Source organism: Marmota monax, unplaced genomic scaffold (genome assembly GCF_021218885.2).
Source record: "Marmota monax isolate L192 unplaced genomic scaffold, Marmota_monax_Labrador192_F-V1.1 WCK01_AAM20220418_F8-fsc00008, whole genome shotgun sequence".
Lineage (NCBI taxonomy): Eukaryota > Metazoa > Chordata > Mammalia > Rodentia > Sciuridae > Marmota > Marmota monax.
The window spans coordinates 20,023,141-20,038,815 of NW_026694432.1; the positions used below are offsets into that span (position 1 = coordinate 20,023,141).

The window sequence follows — 15,675 nt, forward strand, 5'->3', positions numbered from 1 at the left end:
AGCCTGCAGGGAATATGGTGGGGAGCAGAAAGGAGACCTAGATAGGCTGTAGGGTGATGGGGGACCCTCGGGTGACAGGAACAAGATGACAGAATCCAGGTGACGGAGACCAAGTGATGTGGCTGAAAGGGCGTCCTCCTGTGAGAATGACGGGGCCCTGAGGTGATGGTGACAGGAGCACGAGGAAGCAGGGAGGTGGGTGGAAGTGACGATATGAGCTGGTGACAGGATCTTGGGGGATGGTGGCCTGGGGATGCTGACGGTAGAGGATGGTAGAATCCCCAGGGCAATCATAGCAATGTCTGGGTGACTTTGCAGCGTGATGGAGTTTAATGATTCCTGGGTGGCAGAGGTGATGGCAAGAGAAAATAGGGTATCCCAGGTGAATAGATTTCAGGTCACCATCACCCTGACAAGGGCTGAGGTACTGAGGGGACAAAGTGAAACGATGAGGGTCATAGGGTCCTGGAATAAAGATGCCAGGTGACTGTGGTAAGTGGGCCCTAGGGTTAGGGGAACAGGGCAGAGGAGCTGACAGTGATTGGGCAAGTAAGTTGCTGCCAGGACAGGTCCCATGATGTTGGGGCTGGAATAAGGAACTGCGTGACATCACTCATGTCAGTCCAATAGGGCCCTCACAGCATGGGAGAGTAGGCCTGGCAAGATTTTAAAACCTGAATTATTTATTCAAGGATCTGGAAAGCCAGCAGGAGGGGGAGCACTTCCCCGAAGCAGCAGGAGATGGGGAGCCGGGAAGAACTTGGAAGCAGAAAACCTAGCAGCTCTGTTCTCCTGGCAGGTCCCTCTCAGCCTCCCTTCTTAGGCACCCTGGTGGGGTAGGGCATGGAGAAAGAGCTCCCCCTTTCCTAACCCTACCTGCTATTAAACCCTAAACCCAGGAAATATATATTTATTCATAAATATATATTTATTCATCTTCCTTTCTTGGTAACTATGTCTCAGTCCTGTTCCACTGTAAGCTCCATGAGAGAGCAGTGACTCTGTCCTCTTTTCTGCTGTAAAGTGGTGCCTAACATATAGTAGGTGTTCAATAAATATTTGTTGAATAGATAATTAAACTAAACAGGAGCTGCTGTGAAGGGGAACAGTGAAAGTAGCATGATTCATGCTTGAGGTGACTGAGAGAGGGGACAGGGCATCAGCTACCCAAGACTCAGATGTCCATCTTCTCCCTCATCTGAGCTGGGTCCCAACAAAGTTCTGGTCTCAGAGAAAGGTGAAGGGTGCTGGGAGGTTAATAAGAAAGTGGCGGGCATATGAGAGACTTTTGAGTGACAGTTTTCATAATTAATTGATCCTCTGGTGAAATGTGTACCATCATGCAGACAAAGTCACCACAGATCCTCTCCTCCCTCTTGCCAGCTCCAACGTTGCTTGGCCTTTAGGATCCCACTGCCATCCTCATTCTGCTCTCATGTTCCTCTGTTTTCTTGAGATCATTTTTCTTCTCATACTGGCCACATCTATGTTTGGATTAATTTTTCTCTTAAAAAATGTTTGTAGTTGTAGTTGGACACAGTGTCTTTATTTTATTTGTTTATTTTTATGTGGTGCTAAGGATCAAACCCAGGGCCTCACATGGGCTAGGCAAGCACTCTGCCACTGAGCTACAGCCCCAGCAACTGGATTAATTTTTCTTTGTAAAATCCAAAGAATCATAGATAGTGCCCTAGACAGTTGTGTTGTCACCATCAAAGACAAAGCTCACATATGATGTGGCCTTATATGTTTTGGTGTTTCTGTCTTAGAGTTAGCATCCTAGGGTAGAGGACATTTGTTTTCAATGCAGTAGTTGGTTGGTCGTGAACTTCCTGATATGGATAGTTACTATGCCCTTCACATGGAGGTTGTTCCTAGGCAGCTAGGGACAAAAGATGGGTGGTATTTTTTAAAATATTTTTTTAGTTGTAAATGGACACAATACTTTTATTTATTTATTTTTATGTAGTGCTGAGGATCGAACCCAGTGCCTCACACATGTGAGGCAAGCACTCTGCCACTGAGCCACGATCCCAGCCCCAAGATGGGTGGTATTTCTAACCCTGAGAAACCCCAGAGACCCTAGAGACTGAAGTGAGGCTGTGTATTATCAAATGTACGCTTTCTCATGCACCAAAGTTGCTCTTGCTAACAGGACAATTGAGGTCATCACTGCCTAGCAAATCTTTCCTCCTTATTTTCTTCCCACCTACCAGGTGCCAGACCAGAGCCCAGTTTTTTCTTACAACAACCCTGCAAAGGTAAGGGACCGTATCTCCAGAGAAGCCAAGGAACTTGCCCCTGATCACACAGAAAATGGCAGAACTGGATATGAGGCCAGGTTCACCTGTAACCAAGCCCAGAGTGTCTCCCATGCTAGCTTAGATGGCACTGTCATTCCCAGGAGAGATTGGGGTGAAGTTAGACAAGGTGACAATACTGCAGTTTGCCAGGTGGCCACCAGATGGCTGTGAACTCTCACTTCCAGGTGAGGCTTCTTTACCTCTTCATTCTTCACCAGTCTGGAGTCTAAAGCGAGGAGTGTGTGTGTGTTTGCATATACTTGTTTTGTGTGTTTGTGTGTGTGTGTGTGTGGTACTGGGGATTGAACCCAGGGCCTTGTGCATAAGAGGCAAGCACTCTACCAACTGAGCTATATCTCCACCCCCCCATTTGCATATACTTGTGAGACACAGATAATCTCTACACTTGAGGACCTTGTCCCAAACGGGGGAGGGGGGTCCAGTCATTGTCAGTATATGTATTCTTAGCATGGACCTCATTCAGCCAGTATTCACTGATATCACCCTGGCTTGGGTTTTGATGGTTGCTAGAAACAGAGAGATGATCTGGCCACATTTCTGCATTTTCAATGTTTAATGTATATTTACTGAACATCTACTATTTGCCAGACACAGAGGTTACAGCTATGAACAAAACCTGCTGCCTTCTTTAAGGAGATCCTTAAAGAAGGGGAGAGATAAGCAATTTACAAAGAGACATTTGAGACTGGGGTTGTGGCTCAGCAGTAGAGCGCTCATCTTGCATGTGCAAGGTCCTGGGTTTGATCCTCAGCACCACATAAAAATAAATAAATAAATAAATAAAGGTGTTGTGTCCAACTACCACTAAAAAATAAATAAACTTAAAAAAAGAGACCCTTACTATGTCAAATAGAAAACCCTTGATGGTCTCAAAGGCCAGTGGCTCAGACAAACATGTACTCAAATAGTCACAACATGGTATTGGAGGGCTACTAATAAACATCTGCTTAGCTTGTTCTGCGTGCAGGGTGTTCCCTAGGGAAAAAGACAAACATGGTTTCTGCCTTTGTGGAGCTTATAGCCCAGGAAACAAATGTGTAGTTAATTATGCATTTGATACATGCTTCAAAGGAAAAAGCAGATGATGCAATGTAGAATAACTAGGAGATGTTTTTTAGGTAGGGAGTTTAGAGTCACTTGAAGAGAGTAGAAGCCAGAAATGGTGACACACACCTGTAATCCCAGTATCTCAGGAGGCTGAGGCAGGAGGATTGCAAGTTCAAAGCCAGCCTCAGCAATTTAGTGAGGCTCTAAGCAACTTAGCAAGACCTTGTCTCAAAATAAAAAAATAAAAATAAAAAGGACTGGGGATATAGCTCAGTGGTTAAGTGTCCCTGGGTTGAAAGAAAGAAAGAAAAGAAAAGAAAAAATTTCAAGAAGTGGGCATGGCAAGTACACAGTCTGTGAGGAGGAGGAGAATTTGAGGAGGCCAAATGAACAGACACTGAATGAGCACAGGGGAGAGGGAGGGTTTGAGCCCAGAGAGGTGGGCAGGGGAAAACCCTGTAGATGGGGAGAAGTTGTGAGACAGAAGGCACTAGTGGGTTAAGCAAGGGAGTGGTATGACCTGACTTTTATTTTTTCCAAGAATCACTCTTTTAGAGGTGACTTGAAGCATTAGTTTGCCAGGCAGATGTGGTGGGGAACGGAGAAGGACCCTCTACAGGCACACACTGCAGGAGAGGAACTAGGATAAAGGCGTATCCTTGAGGCATAGGAAGGTGCTGCAGACAGCCCAGGACAGGCCAGAGACTTCTAGAGCAAGAAATCAAAGGATTGGCCAGGCCAAGGCATTGTTGAAAAGTTGTTAATTGGAAGAGGTGTGGCCAGATCCATGCATGGTTTCAGGACAGTCCTGCACTGTGAGGGCCAGCTTGGAGACTGGCCTGAAGGGTGAAAGACAGTGAGGCCAGCAGAAGGAGGATGAGGAAACCGGACCCAGGGGACACCTAGATATGGAGTGTGAAGGATTTTAATTTGGGGGGCTGGGATGGAGAGAGGAGGTGAAGGTCAAATCATGGTTCCCAGCCCAGGTGACTGAAGGGCTATGATGGGGCCTCCCTGAGTGGAGAAAAGGGACAAGATAATATTAGACACCTGAGGACATTCAGGACCCAAGAAGCAGGGGACCCACAGGAGGCATGGCAGAGGGAGGGTGGCTTCTAGCTTCACTGGAGGCTGGATTCACAGACTAGTCTGCTGAGTCTGTGTCCCTAAGCACCTTGCAAATTGGGGGTGACACAACCCATGCCTACAGGTTAATTGTGGACATTAGATGGGAGGCTGCAAATGAAAGCTCTTAGTAGAATGTACATTCTGCTGGTAGTAAGGGCTCAGTGATCGTAGGCTATGTGTTATTAGTTACAGGTGTGGCAGCTGTGGGGCCAGAAGTGGCCTGGGAGGTGAAAATTGGAGACTTCTTGTTGGCTTTTTTCTTTCTTTCTTTTTTTCTTTTCTTTTTCTTTCTTTCTTTCTTTCTTTCTTTCTTTCTTTCTTTTTTTTTTTTTTGGTACCAGGGAATAAACTCAGGGGCACTCGACCACTGAGCCACATCCCCAGCCCTATTTTATATTTTATTTGAAGACAGGGTCTCACTGAGTTACTTAGCACCTCACTTTTGCTTAAGCTGAGTCATCGTGCCCGGTGACTTGTTGGCTTTTAAATGGGGACTAGTGACAGAGGAATGGCCAAGATGACCCCAAAAGAGTGTGAATTTGGGCTCAGAACTAAACTGAGCCACCATCAATTTAAAGGGGGTTAGAGGGAGAAGGAGGAGGAGCGAGGAGAAGAGAAAAAAGAGGTGCCCCTAAGAAACCTGAGAAGTGGCTGCAAGAGAGTGGTACTGGGCCAGGAGAGGAGGCCCTAGGAGGGCTGCAGAGAGGCCCTATTGACCTGGTAAGGGCATGACCCGTGGCTTGGCCAGAGGGTGTGATGGGTGTGAGGCAGACAAGATGGAAGGCTGAAAGGCAGAAGAGGGTCCTGGGGGATGGTGTGAGGGCCGAGAGAAAACACCAAAGCTGGGCACAAGCAGCCAGAGGTGAGGGATAGCTGAGACCTCTCCTAGCCTCCATAGGGCCTGCTGGGAGGCTGCACCCTAAAGGCCTAGTCTGAGCCAAAGTGACTTCACTTTCAAATCCATATTTTGCCACTGTGACCTCAAACAAGTCACCTTTTCTCAGCCTCGGTTTCCTCACCTATGAAGCAGGGATAAAAATAATCCCTACTTAACCGTTTCCACCCAGCTACCAGTGGGGGCGCTCTGCGCCCGGCTACACCAAGTCCTGGACTCCGCCCCTTTTGTCCAAGCCCCGCCCTAACCCGACCAGCCCAGCCGCGTCCCTATCTGGCCCCGCCCTCGGTGGCTCCGCCCTACCAAAGAGCCCCGCCCCACCCGGCCACTCCTATTGGTCACGCCCCTACTGGCCACGCCCCGGTTGCCCGGGTCTCTCTCCCCACTAGCTCCTGCGAGCGGAGTCCAGAAGGGACGCGCCACACCAGCTGTCCGCAGACTCCCGGTTCCCACCCGCGTCCATGGCAGCGCCGGGACCCCGTGTCTTTCGGGCTGCTCTTTGCGGCGGCTACTGCTGCCTCCTCCTGTGTGCTCAACTCGCTGTGGCTGGTAACGCAGGACTGGGTCTGGCTAGAACCAGGCTGGGGCACTTGGCGCATTCCCCTCATCCATCTGCCTTCCAGTCTGGGCTGGGAATAGGAGGGGACTGCCAAAGCCAGTTCAGGGCTCCAGAGGTGGGAGAGGAAAGGGGCTCCCGTTTTGTGTGGAGTCCCACGTGCATATATATAGGCTTCAGATGTAGATTAGGGAACTTCGGGTGTATGTGGAGGTGATAGCTCCAAATGTGCCTGGGAACCCCAGATGTACGTAAAGGGAGGGGGTCCTGGGGGAATGTGGTGAAGGCTAGGTGAGTGTAACCTTGTGCTTGCAGAAGCTCCAGGCGTGAGCAGAGGGGTGAGAGCTATAGATGTGGTGGGGTAGTGCTGCAACTTGGCTTCCCAGAGTTGCTCCCTTCCCACTCCCATCCCATTCCCAGGTAAAGGAGCTCAAGGCTTTGGGCGGGGAGCCTTGATCCGCCTGAATACCTGGCCTGCTGTCCAAGGGGGCTGCAAACAACTGGAGCTCTGTGAGCGTTGTGTGGAGGGGGACAGAGCACACAATTTCTCAGGCTGCGTGTGGCAGCAATGTCGACTACAGGAACCAGGTATGGAGTTGGGCCCTTTCCAAGCTCACTGGCCCCAGCTCTGAAGCCCAAAGCTTTGGACACTCTCCTCAAACCTCTTCCCTGCACCTTCTCCCATAAGGACACTGTGTGGCCCAAGCTGAGGTGGTCAAGGAGGGTTGCTCTGTCTACAACCGCTCAGAGTCCTGTCCAGGTAAAGGAGTTCCCACTGGTCTAGCAAAGAGGGAGGGGGCTGGTCTCGCCATCCAGAACCTGCTCCCAGGAGAACCCGGCCTCTCAGGGAGTGAACTATGCCCACAAACACCTGGGTCCAGTTTCAATTCTGTCTTTAGCTCTCAGAGGTCTCTTCCCCTCTATGACCTGTTTTATCACGGTAAATTGGTCCAGATGTGTGAGGGGATAGGGGCATTAGGTCTTCCTGTAATATAAGACAGAGCCATGGTTTTGGAAGTTCAGAAGGGAATGGTGGGAGGCTTCCTGGAGGAAGTGGGATCAGAGATGAGCTTGGTAGGTAGAACTGCAGAGGGGGCACATCTGGTGGAGGGAACTGTGCGACGAAGGCTTTATAGAACACTGGTGTCTGGAGCTGGGAGAAGAGCCCAGTCTGAGTCGGAGTCCAGCAGCTGGCAGAGACTGGGGTCTCCATGGGAGTCAGGGGACAGGAAGGTGGTTTTATTATGGATTTCCTGTCTCCTCAGCTGCCCACCACCATCCCACCTATGAACCGAAGACAATCACAACAGGCAAGTATTCCCTGTGGGATGGGGTAGTGGGAGGACCAGAGGTGCATAGAAAGACAGCTGGGCTCAGGTGCTGACATGCTCTGTAGTCACCTTCTCTCAGTTTTCCCTCCATCTATAGTTTCCACATCTGTAAAATGGGTTGGGTAAGACCTACCTCACAAAGCTGCTGTTAGGATTTAATGGGTCTGCATAGATAGGGCCCACTTCAGTGTATGACGCACTGAAGGTGATCAAGAAATGGCGGCTCTTGAGGCTGGGATTGTGGCTCAGTGGAGCATTTGCCTAGCACACGTGAGGCACTGGGTTTGATTCTCAGCACCACATAAAAAAATAAATAAGTTATAGGTATTATGTTCATCTACAACTAAAAAAGAAAAGGTAGCTCCCCCCCATTCCTAACCTGTCCCTTGGACCTGAGAGTATGTGGCTTCAGTCACTAATAAGTGACCATCTACTGCAACCTGCAGGACCAGAGGGTCCCAGAGCAGATTTCTGGCAGAGCAGAGGCAAGGACCCCACCCCTTGACTTCCACTGCCCCTCAGAGACTGGAGGTCACCAGACTTGGCCAGGATGGCTGAAGAGGCTCTTGGTTAATTAAAGCCGGAAACTGATCTCAGAGGCTGAATTATTGATGGCTCAGTTCCCTCAACTGAAGCCCCAGATCTACTGTGTGTGGCTCGTCTCTTCCCTTTTTGCTCTTCTTCCCTTGGCATCCTTCTCTAGGGATCCCTGAGCTTCAGCTGGGACCATCTTTTGCCCTTGGTATTCTTGGACCCCCTTATACCACACACACACCCTCTGGGAAGTGGACCCTGCTCCCAGCAGAGCCCCTGTTCACTGTCCTGGTATGTTTTTTGCCCACCAGCCCTGCCCTACACTGCCCTACCTGGCCCTACCCTGTCCTGGGCACCTGGCCCAGGGCCTGAAATGGAATCCCTTGTGGCACAGCTGGGAGTCACCCAGACCTAGCCTGGTAACTGTGGCCCTGAGGCTCTACTATCTGAGGAGAAGAGAAAGGGGCCCATCTTTTAGTAGGGTGTTGGTCTAGACCTCTACTTCTCCTGCTCCTTCTTCTCTGAGTAGGGGCTCTAGGCTTAGTGGTCCTGAAAAGGGACCATCTGCATCTGGGATCTAAGCCCTAAGCACCCTCTCTCACCTAGTGGGTCTATGGGATTAGTAGGCCCAGAGAGGGTGTGCATGGCAGAAAGCCACAGAGCAACTTAGGAATAGGGCCAAGTCCTAACAAGCACTGTCCCTTATACCAGGCACTTCCCCACTGCCCGTAGGTTCTGAGCTAGACTTCTGTGCCTGTGTTCCAGGCTCCATAGTGAGGACTAGAGGCCCTGAGGTGTCCTGGGCCAGTTGTGAGGTGGAGCAGGGATCCTGGGTCCATGATGGCCAGCTATGACCTCCACCCTGTCTCACTCCACAGGGAGCCCTGTGATCCCTGAAGCCCACAGCTCTGGCTTTGATGGTGCCAGCTTCATCGGGGGTGTTGTGCTGGTGCTGAGCTTGCAGGCGGTGGCCTTCTTCGTGTTGCGCTTCCTCAAGGCCAAGGATAGCACTTACCAGACACTGTGAGTACCTGGAAGCAGGGGAGTCCCAGCACACTTCCCTTACTCCTCCCTGCCCAGGGAATTGTCTTCTCCACGGGGTAACCCAAAAGATAATGACTCCCTCCCCATGTCCCCTATGTGAGGCACCCCCCTTCTCTCCTCCAATAGGGGCTCCCTGCTAATGTTAGCTGGGACCAGGATTCAGCCTGGGCCCCATGCTTGGCAGTTCAGCTGAGCCCCACTGTGTCTTTGTCCCCACATGCTGCCAGCAGGGAGGAGAACCAGTAGGTGATGGCTCAGGCAAGTCTTCAGCCAGTCTGGGGCCGTGGGCAGGAGCCAGACTGTGTGAAAGTGTGGTGTCCTCTGAGAAGGGAGCCGTGCGTGGCTCCGTGTGCCGTGTGCTGTGAGGTGGGTCGCTGCAGCCTGCGTTAAAGTGTTTGCTCTTCCAGCTTCACCTGCTCTCTGGGGGGTGAGAGTCTTTGCCCAACTGAGGTAGGGTCACCTCCCCTAAGTGTCTCTCTGTGTGGCCTCCTCAGAATCTGACCCCCTTGGGCCTGGTCTTCACACTGAGGGGAAGGAGGACTCAGAGGCTGCCCTCTTGGCCACTTTGTGGGCACTGGGGGTGGGAAAATCTTTGGCCATCTGTTTCTGGCCCCTGTGGAAACTGAGCAGGCTCAGTACCCAATCCCTGACCTCCCCTCCTGTCCTGGGCCTGCCACCTACAGCTGAGAACATCCCTCAACCACCTCGTGTCTCATCTGTGGACCCTGCTGGGCCCCTCAGCCTGGTACCCGGGGTCTGTGCCGCCTCTTCCTACCAACTTAGCCTGGGCTCTCCCCCCAAATAAAGGAACTGTTTCTGGTGCCGTGCTTCCTGTCCTGTGTCCGGGTTGTGTGGATGGGGAAGGATATGGCCGTCATCCTCTCCTTCACAGGAATTCTGCTTAGGACTAGGACTGTCTCCTTTAAGATATTTTTGTCTCTTATACCTTTTGACCCCCTACCCCTACCCCTCTCCAGCAAGGGTATGGAGACTCAGAAAGGTAAATGTTTGCTCAGATTATGGCAGAGCTGGGGTTGGAATCCAGGCTCTTCTGACTTCAGAGTGAGCAGGACTCCCTTCTGAAGGTGTCTTCAGTCTCTGTCCCCTAAACTTATGTCTGTGCCCCAGGGCCAAGGAGGAGAGCCCCCAAGACTCTCAGGTGGCCATTTCTGGCCTTCCTCACCCAGGCTTCCTTGGAAAGCCCTGCCTGCATCCTTGGGCACAGAAGTCTTCTCTGACTCATAGCCCCCCAGGTCTTGGGTGCTCAATGGGAACCAGGCTTGCAGCAGGGTCTCACTTCTTCACATGCACAATGCCAAAGAAAGTTGAAAGGAAGAGTAAGGATTGAGAGCTCAACTCAAGCATTTCATAGCTCTGGGCCTCAGTTTCCTCATCTGTGAAGTGCAAGTAACTGTGTCCATCTCAGTGGGATGTGGAGAAGGCTCAGGGCAGGTTCGTGTATTCTGTTTGCTTCACTCCAGAGCACCTGACCCTCTTAAGCTGCACAGCCTGTGGGCTTACCCTCCCTCCATCCTGATCTCCCCAGAGATCTCTGGCTGCAGCTGGATGGTTGAAAGGACCCTCAGTTCCATAAATAGTTCAGCTGCTCTTTGGCCTCACCTGCCCACACATGGCACCCACCTCCTGAGGCTTCTCCCTCCCACCTTCACTTCCGTCAAAGCCCCCATCCTTGCAGACACCTGCCCCGCCTTTGGTCCTCCTCCAACTATGTGGATCTACTTCTGTTCCCAGCCTGCCTTGCTTCCTCTTTTCTCCAAGCCTTTGCACATGCAGTTCTTCCTGTTGGGACCACCCTGGCTTCTCCCCGCAGGACTATTTCTTTGCCTTGCCCTCCTTTACCGAATGTTTTTCTTTCAAGAACACTAAATGCCTATGAAGGGAAAAAAGGACTATATAGAAGTTTAAAGAGTGAGAATCACTCCTCTCTCTCCCTCCTTCCCCAGAAATGACTATGGTTAACAGTATGTTCCAGACCTTTCTCTGTGAATTCATTATGTATATACACGTTTAGCATTTTTACAACACAGTGTGATTGTGCTGCACATGCTCTTCTGTGACTTTCCCTTGACATTATAGATTCACCCTATGTCTTGTCCAAACGGTCATATTTAAAAAAAAAAATTTGTAGTTGTAGATAATCAGAATGCCTTTATTTGTTTAAATATTTATTTTTTAGTTTTAGGTGGACACAATATCTTTATTTTACATTTATATGGTGCTAAGGATCGAATCCAGTGCCTCGTGCATGCTAGGCGAGCACTCTATCCCTGAGCCACAACCCTAGCCCTTATTTGCTTATTTTTCTATAGTGCTAAGGATTGAACCCAGGGCCTTACAGGTGTTAGGCAAGTGGTCTGCCACTCAGCTACAACCCCAGCCCTCAAATGATCAAAATTTATTTGCCTGGATCCCATCAATGCTGGCTGGGTCATTTCCATGTTGGTTTTGTTTTTTTGGTGTTTCATCCAACCCAGGGCCTCAAGCATGATAGACAAGTATTCTGCTACTGAGCTACGCCTCCAGCCCTCAGGTGAACTCACAGACAGCCATGCTGAATAGGCTCGTCTGCAGACCTCGACACACCTGAGGGAGGGTTTGGGGAGGGCAGACTCCTAGACTGGAGTTGCAGTCTCCGGCCTCCCTCTTATGCTTCCATCCTGTTAGGCAAACTTGGCCTCCATTTCACCTCAGACCCCACCTGCCCCCAGCATTAGGCCTGGCACAGGGCCAGCCCTCAGAAAAGGTTTACTGCATGAATGAGTGACCATGCCTTCTCTTTGCTCCCCTGCCACCTGAAGTACTCGTCCAGCTCAGGCCTCACCTCTCACAGCTAAAGCATGGCTGCCACTTCTAGGCCCCTGCACAGGCTGCACTCAATTGGCCTATGTTGACAGTTGTTTTCTAGGCCCAGAGACTCAAGCTACAGTCACTTTCCTAAGGTTGCTCCTCCCTGGTGGCGGGTATTGGGAGAAAGCTCTGTGGCTTTAGGCATATAAGTGCCAGGGAAAACAAAAGTCATATTCCATCTCTGGGCCTCAGTTTTCCTCCTCCTTTATTCATTCATATGAATATTATGAATATGTACATATATAAATACATATATACATGCTGGGGTTGAACCCAGGGCTTTAAGCATGCTGAGGACATGTTCTTCCACCAAGCCACACCCCTAGCTATTTTACCAATGTTTATTGAGTATTTGTTTTGTAGCAGGTTTATTACCCAGGGCCAATAATAAGGACTGAGGCCTTCCAACATGAGGATTGGGAGGGATGTACAAACTATACTCAGTGTAACATCATAGTACAGTAGGTACCCAATAGATGGTAGCAGTGGTCTCTATTAATAGTGTTAACAAGGATCAGAAAGGACCAGGAAAGTGGAGATGGCCTTAGAGCTGGATTTTCACAGACAGGTGGAGCTTCACAGGTGAAGATGAAGAAGGAGCGTTCCAGATGGAAGGCACAGAATGAGCTGAGGTTTATTTTATTATTTATTTATTATTGTTACTATTTTTTGGTACAGAGGATTTAACCCAGGGGTGCTTAACCGCTGAGCAACACCTCAGCCCTTTTTGTATTTTATTTAGAGTCAGGGTCTCACTGAGTTGCTTAAGGGCTTGCTAAGTTCCTGAGGCTGGCTTTGAACTTGAAATCCTCCTGCCTCAGCCTCCTGAGCCACTGGGATAACAGGCATGTGCTACCATACCTGTGAACTAAAGTTTAAAGCTGAGAAAATTCATATGAATATAGAGACCTGGAGAGATGACTGGGGAGCCCTGGAAGTCAGGATCAGAAATTGGACTGCATTCTGGCTGGACAAGACAAGGACGATACCCATTCTCTCTAGGGCTGGGAAAGGAAGTGCCCTCTGGTAGCATCAGCCTGTGTGGGGTGTCCCTGGGGGACAATGGGAGGAAGTCTTACTTTATACCTTCCCACCAGTCTGGTTTCTTATAAGCTGACATTCTTTCTCTGGTGGCCTCAGCAAGATGGGCCTACAGTGGACCTCTCTTTCCTTATTATCCTCCTATTTAGGGTCCTGCCTGAGTACCCAGGACCATCCCAGCTTCCCAGGTAGGGGTTTAGTGTGCTTTCTCCATCAACCCTCCTCTTATTTCCTGCCTTCCCCAAGGAGACAGGTTAGAGTTTGACAATTGGGGCTCTGCATGCTAATTTATGCAAATAAGATAGAAATAGTGCAAAACCTTACCTGCTAAAGAAGCAAGTGCCCTGACAGCTAGAATCTGGGAGGTGGAAAAAGAACTGCAGAGAGATCTGGGAGAAACATGTCTAAACTGTGCCCACGGACCCTGTGTCTCCCTGCAGAACCCAGGGAACTGAAAGCCAGCAAAGTTTTTGTCCTGGAACCCCAGGAAGTACTGGGGAGAAAGGAGCTCCAGGTCCCCAAGGTGAGATGTGTTGGGGAGCTGGCAGGGCCCTTTGGTTAACCTGGCGGCCAGGGTACAGGTGTGAGGATGTAGCAGTTGCAGTTTGTGCTGAGGAGCCATAACAAAGGGACAGGAACCCTTTCTGTCCCAGGCTCTTGATGGGTAGGTATGCAGCATCCTAAGATCTGCCAGGTAGGTGGTATTGTCCTCAATTTACTGAGGAGGAAAGTGAGACTGAAGACAGGGTAAGTTAAGTCTCCCATCACAGAGCCAGTAAAAGGTGAAAAGGGGATTGGAACTTCTAGCTCCAAATCTTGTTTCTTTGGGGGCATGAACAGGACTCAGGGTATCTCTGCCTCTGGTCTTTGGGGGCATGAACAGGACTCAGGGTATCTCTGCCTCTGGGATTTCAGGGCAGCCTGGACCTCAACAAGATGGACCCCAAGGGTGAACCTGGTGAGTATGTGAGGTCAGGGCCTCCCCATTTCCTTTGCTCTATCCCCACACTCAAGGGTGGATGTTTCTGTTGCCTCCACAGCAATCAGTTATGACTGCCCGCCCATGGGGATGGGAGGCTGGGAGGGTGGGGAGAATTAGGAGAAGGACCTGGGCTCTCCCCATTAGTGGTTATGGCCACTCCCTCAGGGGTGCTCAGATCTCAGAGCCAACACACGGTCCCTCTCTGGGGCAGGAGATCCAGTGAAACTGTTCTGGTGCCAGGAGGGTGGGGCTGCCTTCGTGGGAGCTGGGAACTTGGAATCAGGCAGTGTGGGTGCTGGTGGGCCCCAGGCGTGGCCAAGCCCTCCTTAGTCCTCCTTATAGTCCCTTCAGAGTCCCAAAGGAGCAAGAGGGCTTCTGAAGTCCTCACTTGTTCCAGTGACTGGGTGGAGGAGTTTGGGGAATAACCTGCCCACCCCCACACTCCATCTCCCCTTTCTCAGGTCCCAGTATCCGCCAAGAGCTGCTGAGCCAGGGCACCACCTTGAGTGGCTGGTACCATCTGTGCCTACAGAGGGCAGGGAGGGCAGGAAGGGCAGGGTCCATCCAGTCTTTTGTGACACAACACTGCTGGGGGTGGCTGATTGGTGAATGAGAAAAGGGGCTGGAAGACCCGATCCAATGAGCACTTCTCCCCCATGACCCCTAGGGGGAGCCAAAATCCATTGGAGCAAGATACCCTTAGAGGAAGTCACAGACAGGTGGTGGTTGAGCTCCCCACAGTGCCTAAAGAAGTCTGAGAGGGCTTCATAGAGGAGGTGACATTTGAAAGGACCTTGAAGGCTGTGTAGAAGTTTTCTAGACAGATAAGATGCAGAAGGGCTTTCCAGGTAGAGGTAAAGATAAATTTATGAAAGCAGTAGAGTACCAGAGGGTTTAGGGGCACCAAGGGAGGGAACTAAGAGTAGATGTGGGTGGTCAGCTATGGTCTTTTGGTGTGACCAGACATGCACGGAGGACCTCTGCAAAGGCCAGCTCCGGGAAGGCATTAAATTACTGACTGAGGAGTTGTGAGGGGAAATGGGGAGCCCTGGAAGAGATTTAAGCAGAAGAACCAGGTCAGACTTGTATTTTAGAAAGATGACTTGGCCAGGTATGGTGGCACACACCTGTAATTCCAGCGACTTGGGAGACTAAGGCAGAAGGATTGCAAGTTCAAGCCAGCTTCCTTCTGTTTGTGAGGCTCTTAGTGAGACCCTGTCTCAAAATAAAACATAGAAAGGGCTGGGGATATGGCTCGGTGTTAAGCGCCCCTGGGTTCAATACCCAGTGCCGTAAAAAAAGAAAAAAAAAGAGAGAGAGAGAGAAGTCTTGGGCTGCATCGTGGAAGATGAGTTGAAGTAGGGAACAAGGTGGAGAAGGAGTCAGGTGTAGTGGTGCACACCTATAATCCCAGTTACTCAGGTGGCTGAGGCAGGAGGATTGCTCAAGGCCAGCCTGGACAATTTAGTGAGACACTGTCTCAAAATAAAAAATAATAGTAATTTTTAAAAGTGCTTGATCTGGGCTGGATTGTGCATGCATGTAATTCCAGAAGCTTGGGAGGCTGAGGCAGGAAGATCTTGAGTTCAAAGTCAGCTTCAGCAACTTAACAAGGCCTTAAGCAACTCGGTGAGAACCTGTGTCTAAATAAAATATAAAAAGGGACTGGTGGTGGGGGTGCGCTGGGGTTGTGGCTCAGTGGTAGAGCACTTGCCTAGCATGTGTGAGGCACTGGGTTCAATTCTCAGAATCACATAAAAATAAATAAACAAGAGGCTGCGGTTGTGGCTCAGCAGTAGAGCGCTCGCCTAGCATGTGTGGGGCGCCGGATTCGATCCTCAGCATAATAAAATAAAATAAAGGTTTTGTGTCCAACTACAACTAAAAAAACAAAATATTTAAAAATAAATAAATAAACAAAAATA

General features: G+C 50.2%; 1 protein-coding gene and 1 non-coding gene across 2 annotated transcripts; one reads left to right on the top strand and one right to left on the bottom strand.

The window, feature by feature from the left end:
- Window positions 1-2,589: 2,589 nt before the first annotated feature.
- Trnak-cuu (transfer RNA lysine (anticodon CUU)) lies at window positions 2,590-2,666 on the bottom strand. The gene has a single exon. It is a non-coding gene; the product is annotated as a tRNA-Lys (tRNA).
- Window positions 2,667-5,778: 3,112 nt separating this feature from the next.
- On the top strand, window positions 5,779-8,842 carry Cd164l2 (CD164 molecule like 2). Its single transcript, XM_058570759.1, has 5 exons — window positions 5,779-5,943; window positions 6,371-6,538; window positions 6,639-6,710; window positions 7,216-7,264; window positions 8,698-8,842. Exons 1-5 carry the CDS (start codon window positions 5,856-5,858, stop codon window positions 8,840-8,842), a joined length of 522 nt encoding a protein of 173 aa, XP_058426742.1. The 5' UTR covers window positions 5,779-5,855.
- Window positions 8,843-15,675: the final 6,833 nt, after the last annotated feature.

Coding starts and splice junctions, on each gene's coding strand:
- Cd164l2 (XM_058570759.1), top strand. CDS start 5,856: ATGGCAGCGCCGGGACCCCGTGTCTTTCGGGCTGCTCTTTGCGGCGGC. Junction 5,944..6,370: donor TGCTCAACTCGCTGTGGCTG/GTAACGCAGGAC, acceptor TCCCATTCCCAG/GTAAAGGAGCTCAAGGCTTT. Junction 6,539..6,638: donor ATGTCGACTACAGGAACCAG/GTATGGAGTTGG, acceptor TTCTCCCATAAG/GACACTGTGTGGCCCAAGCT.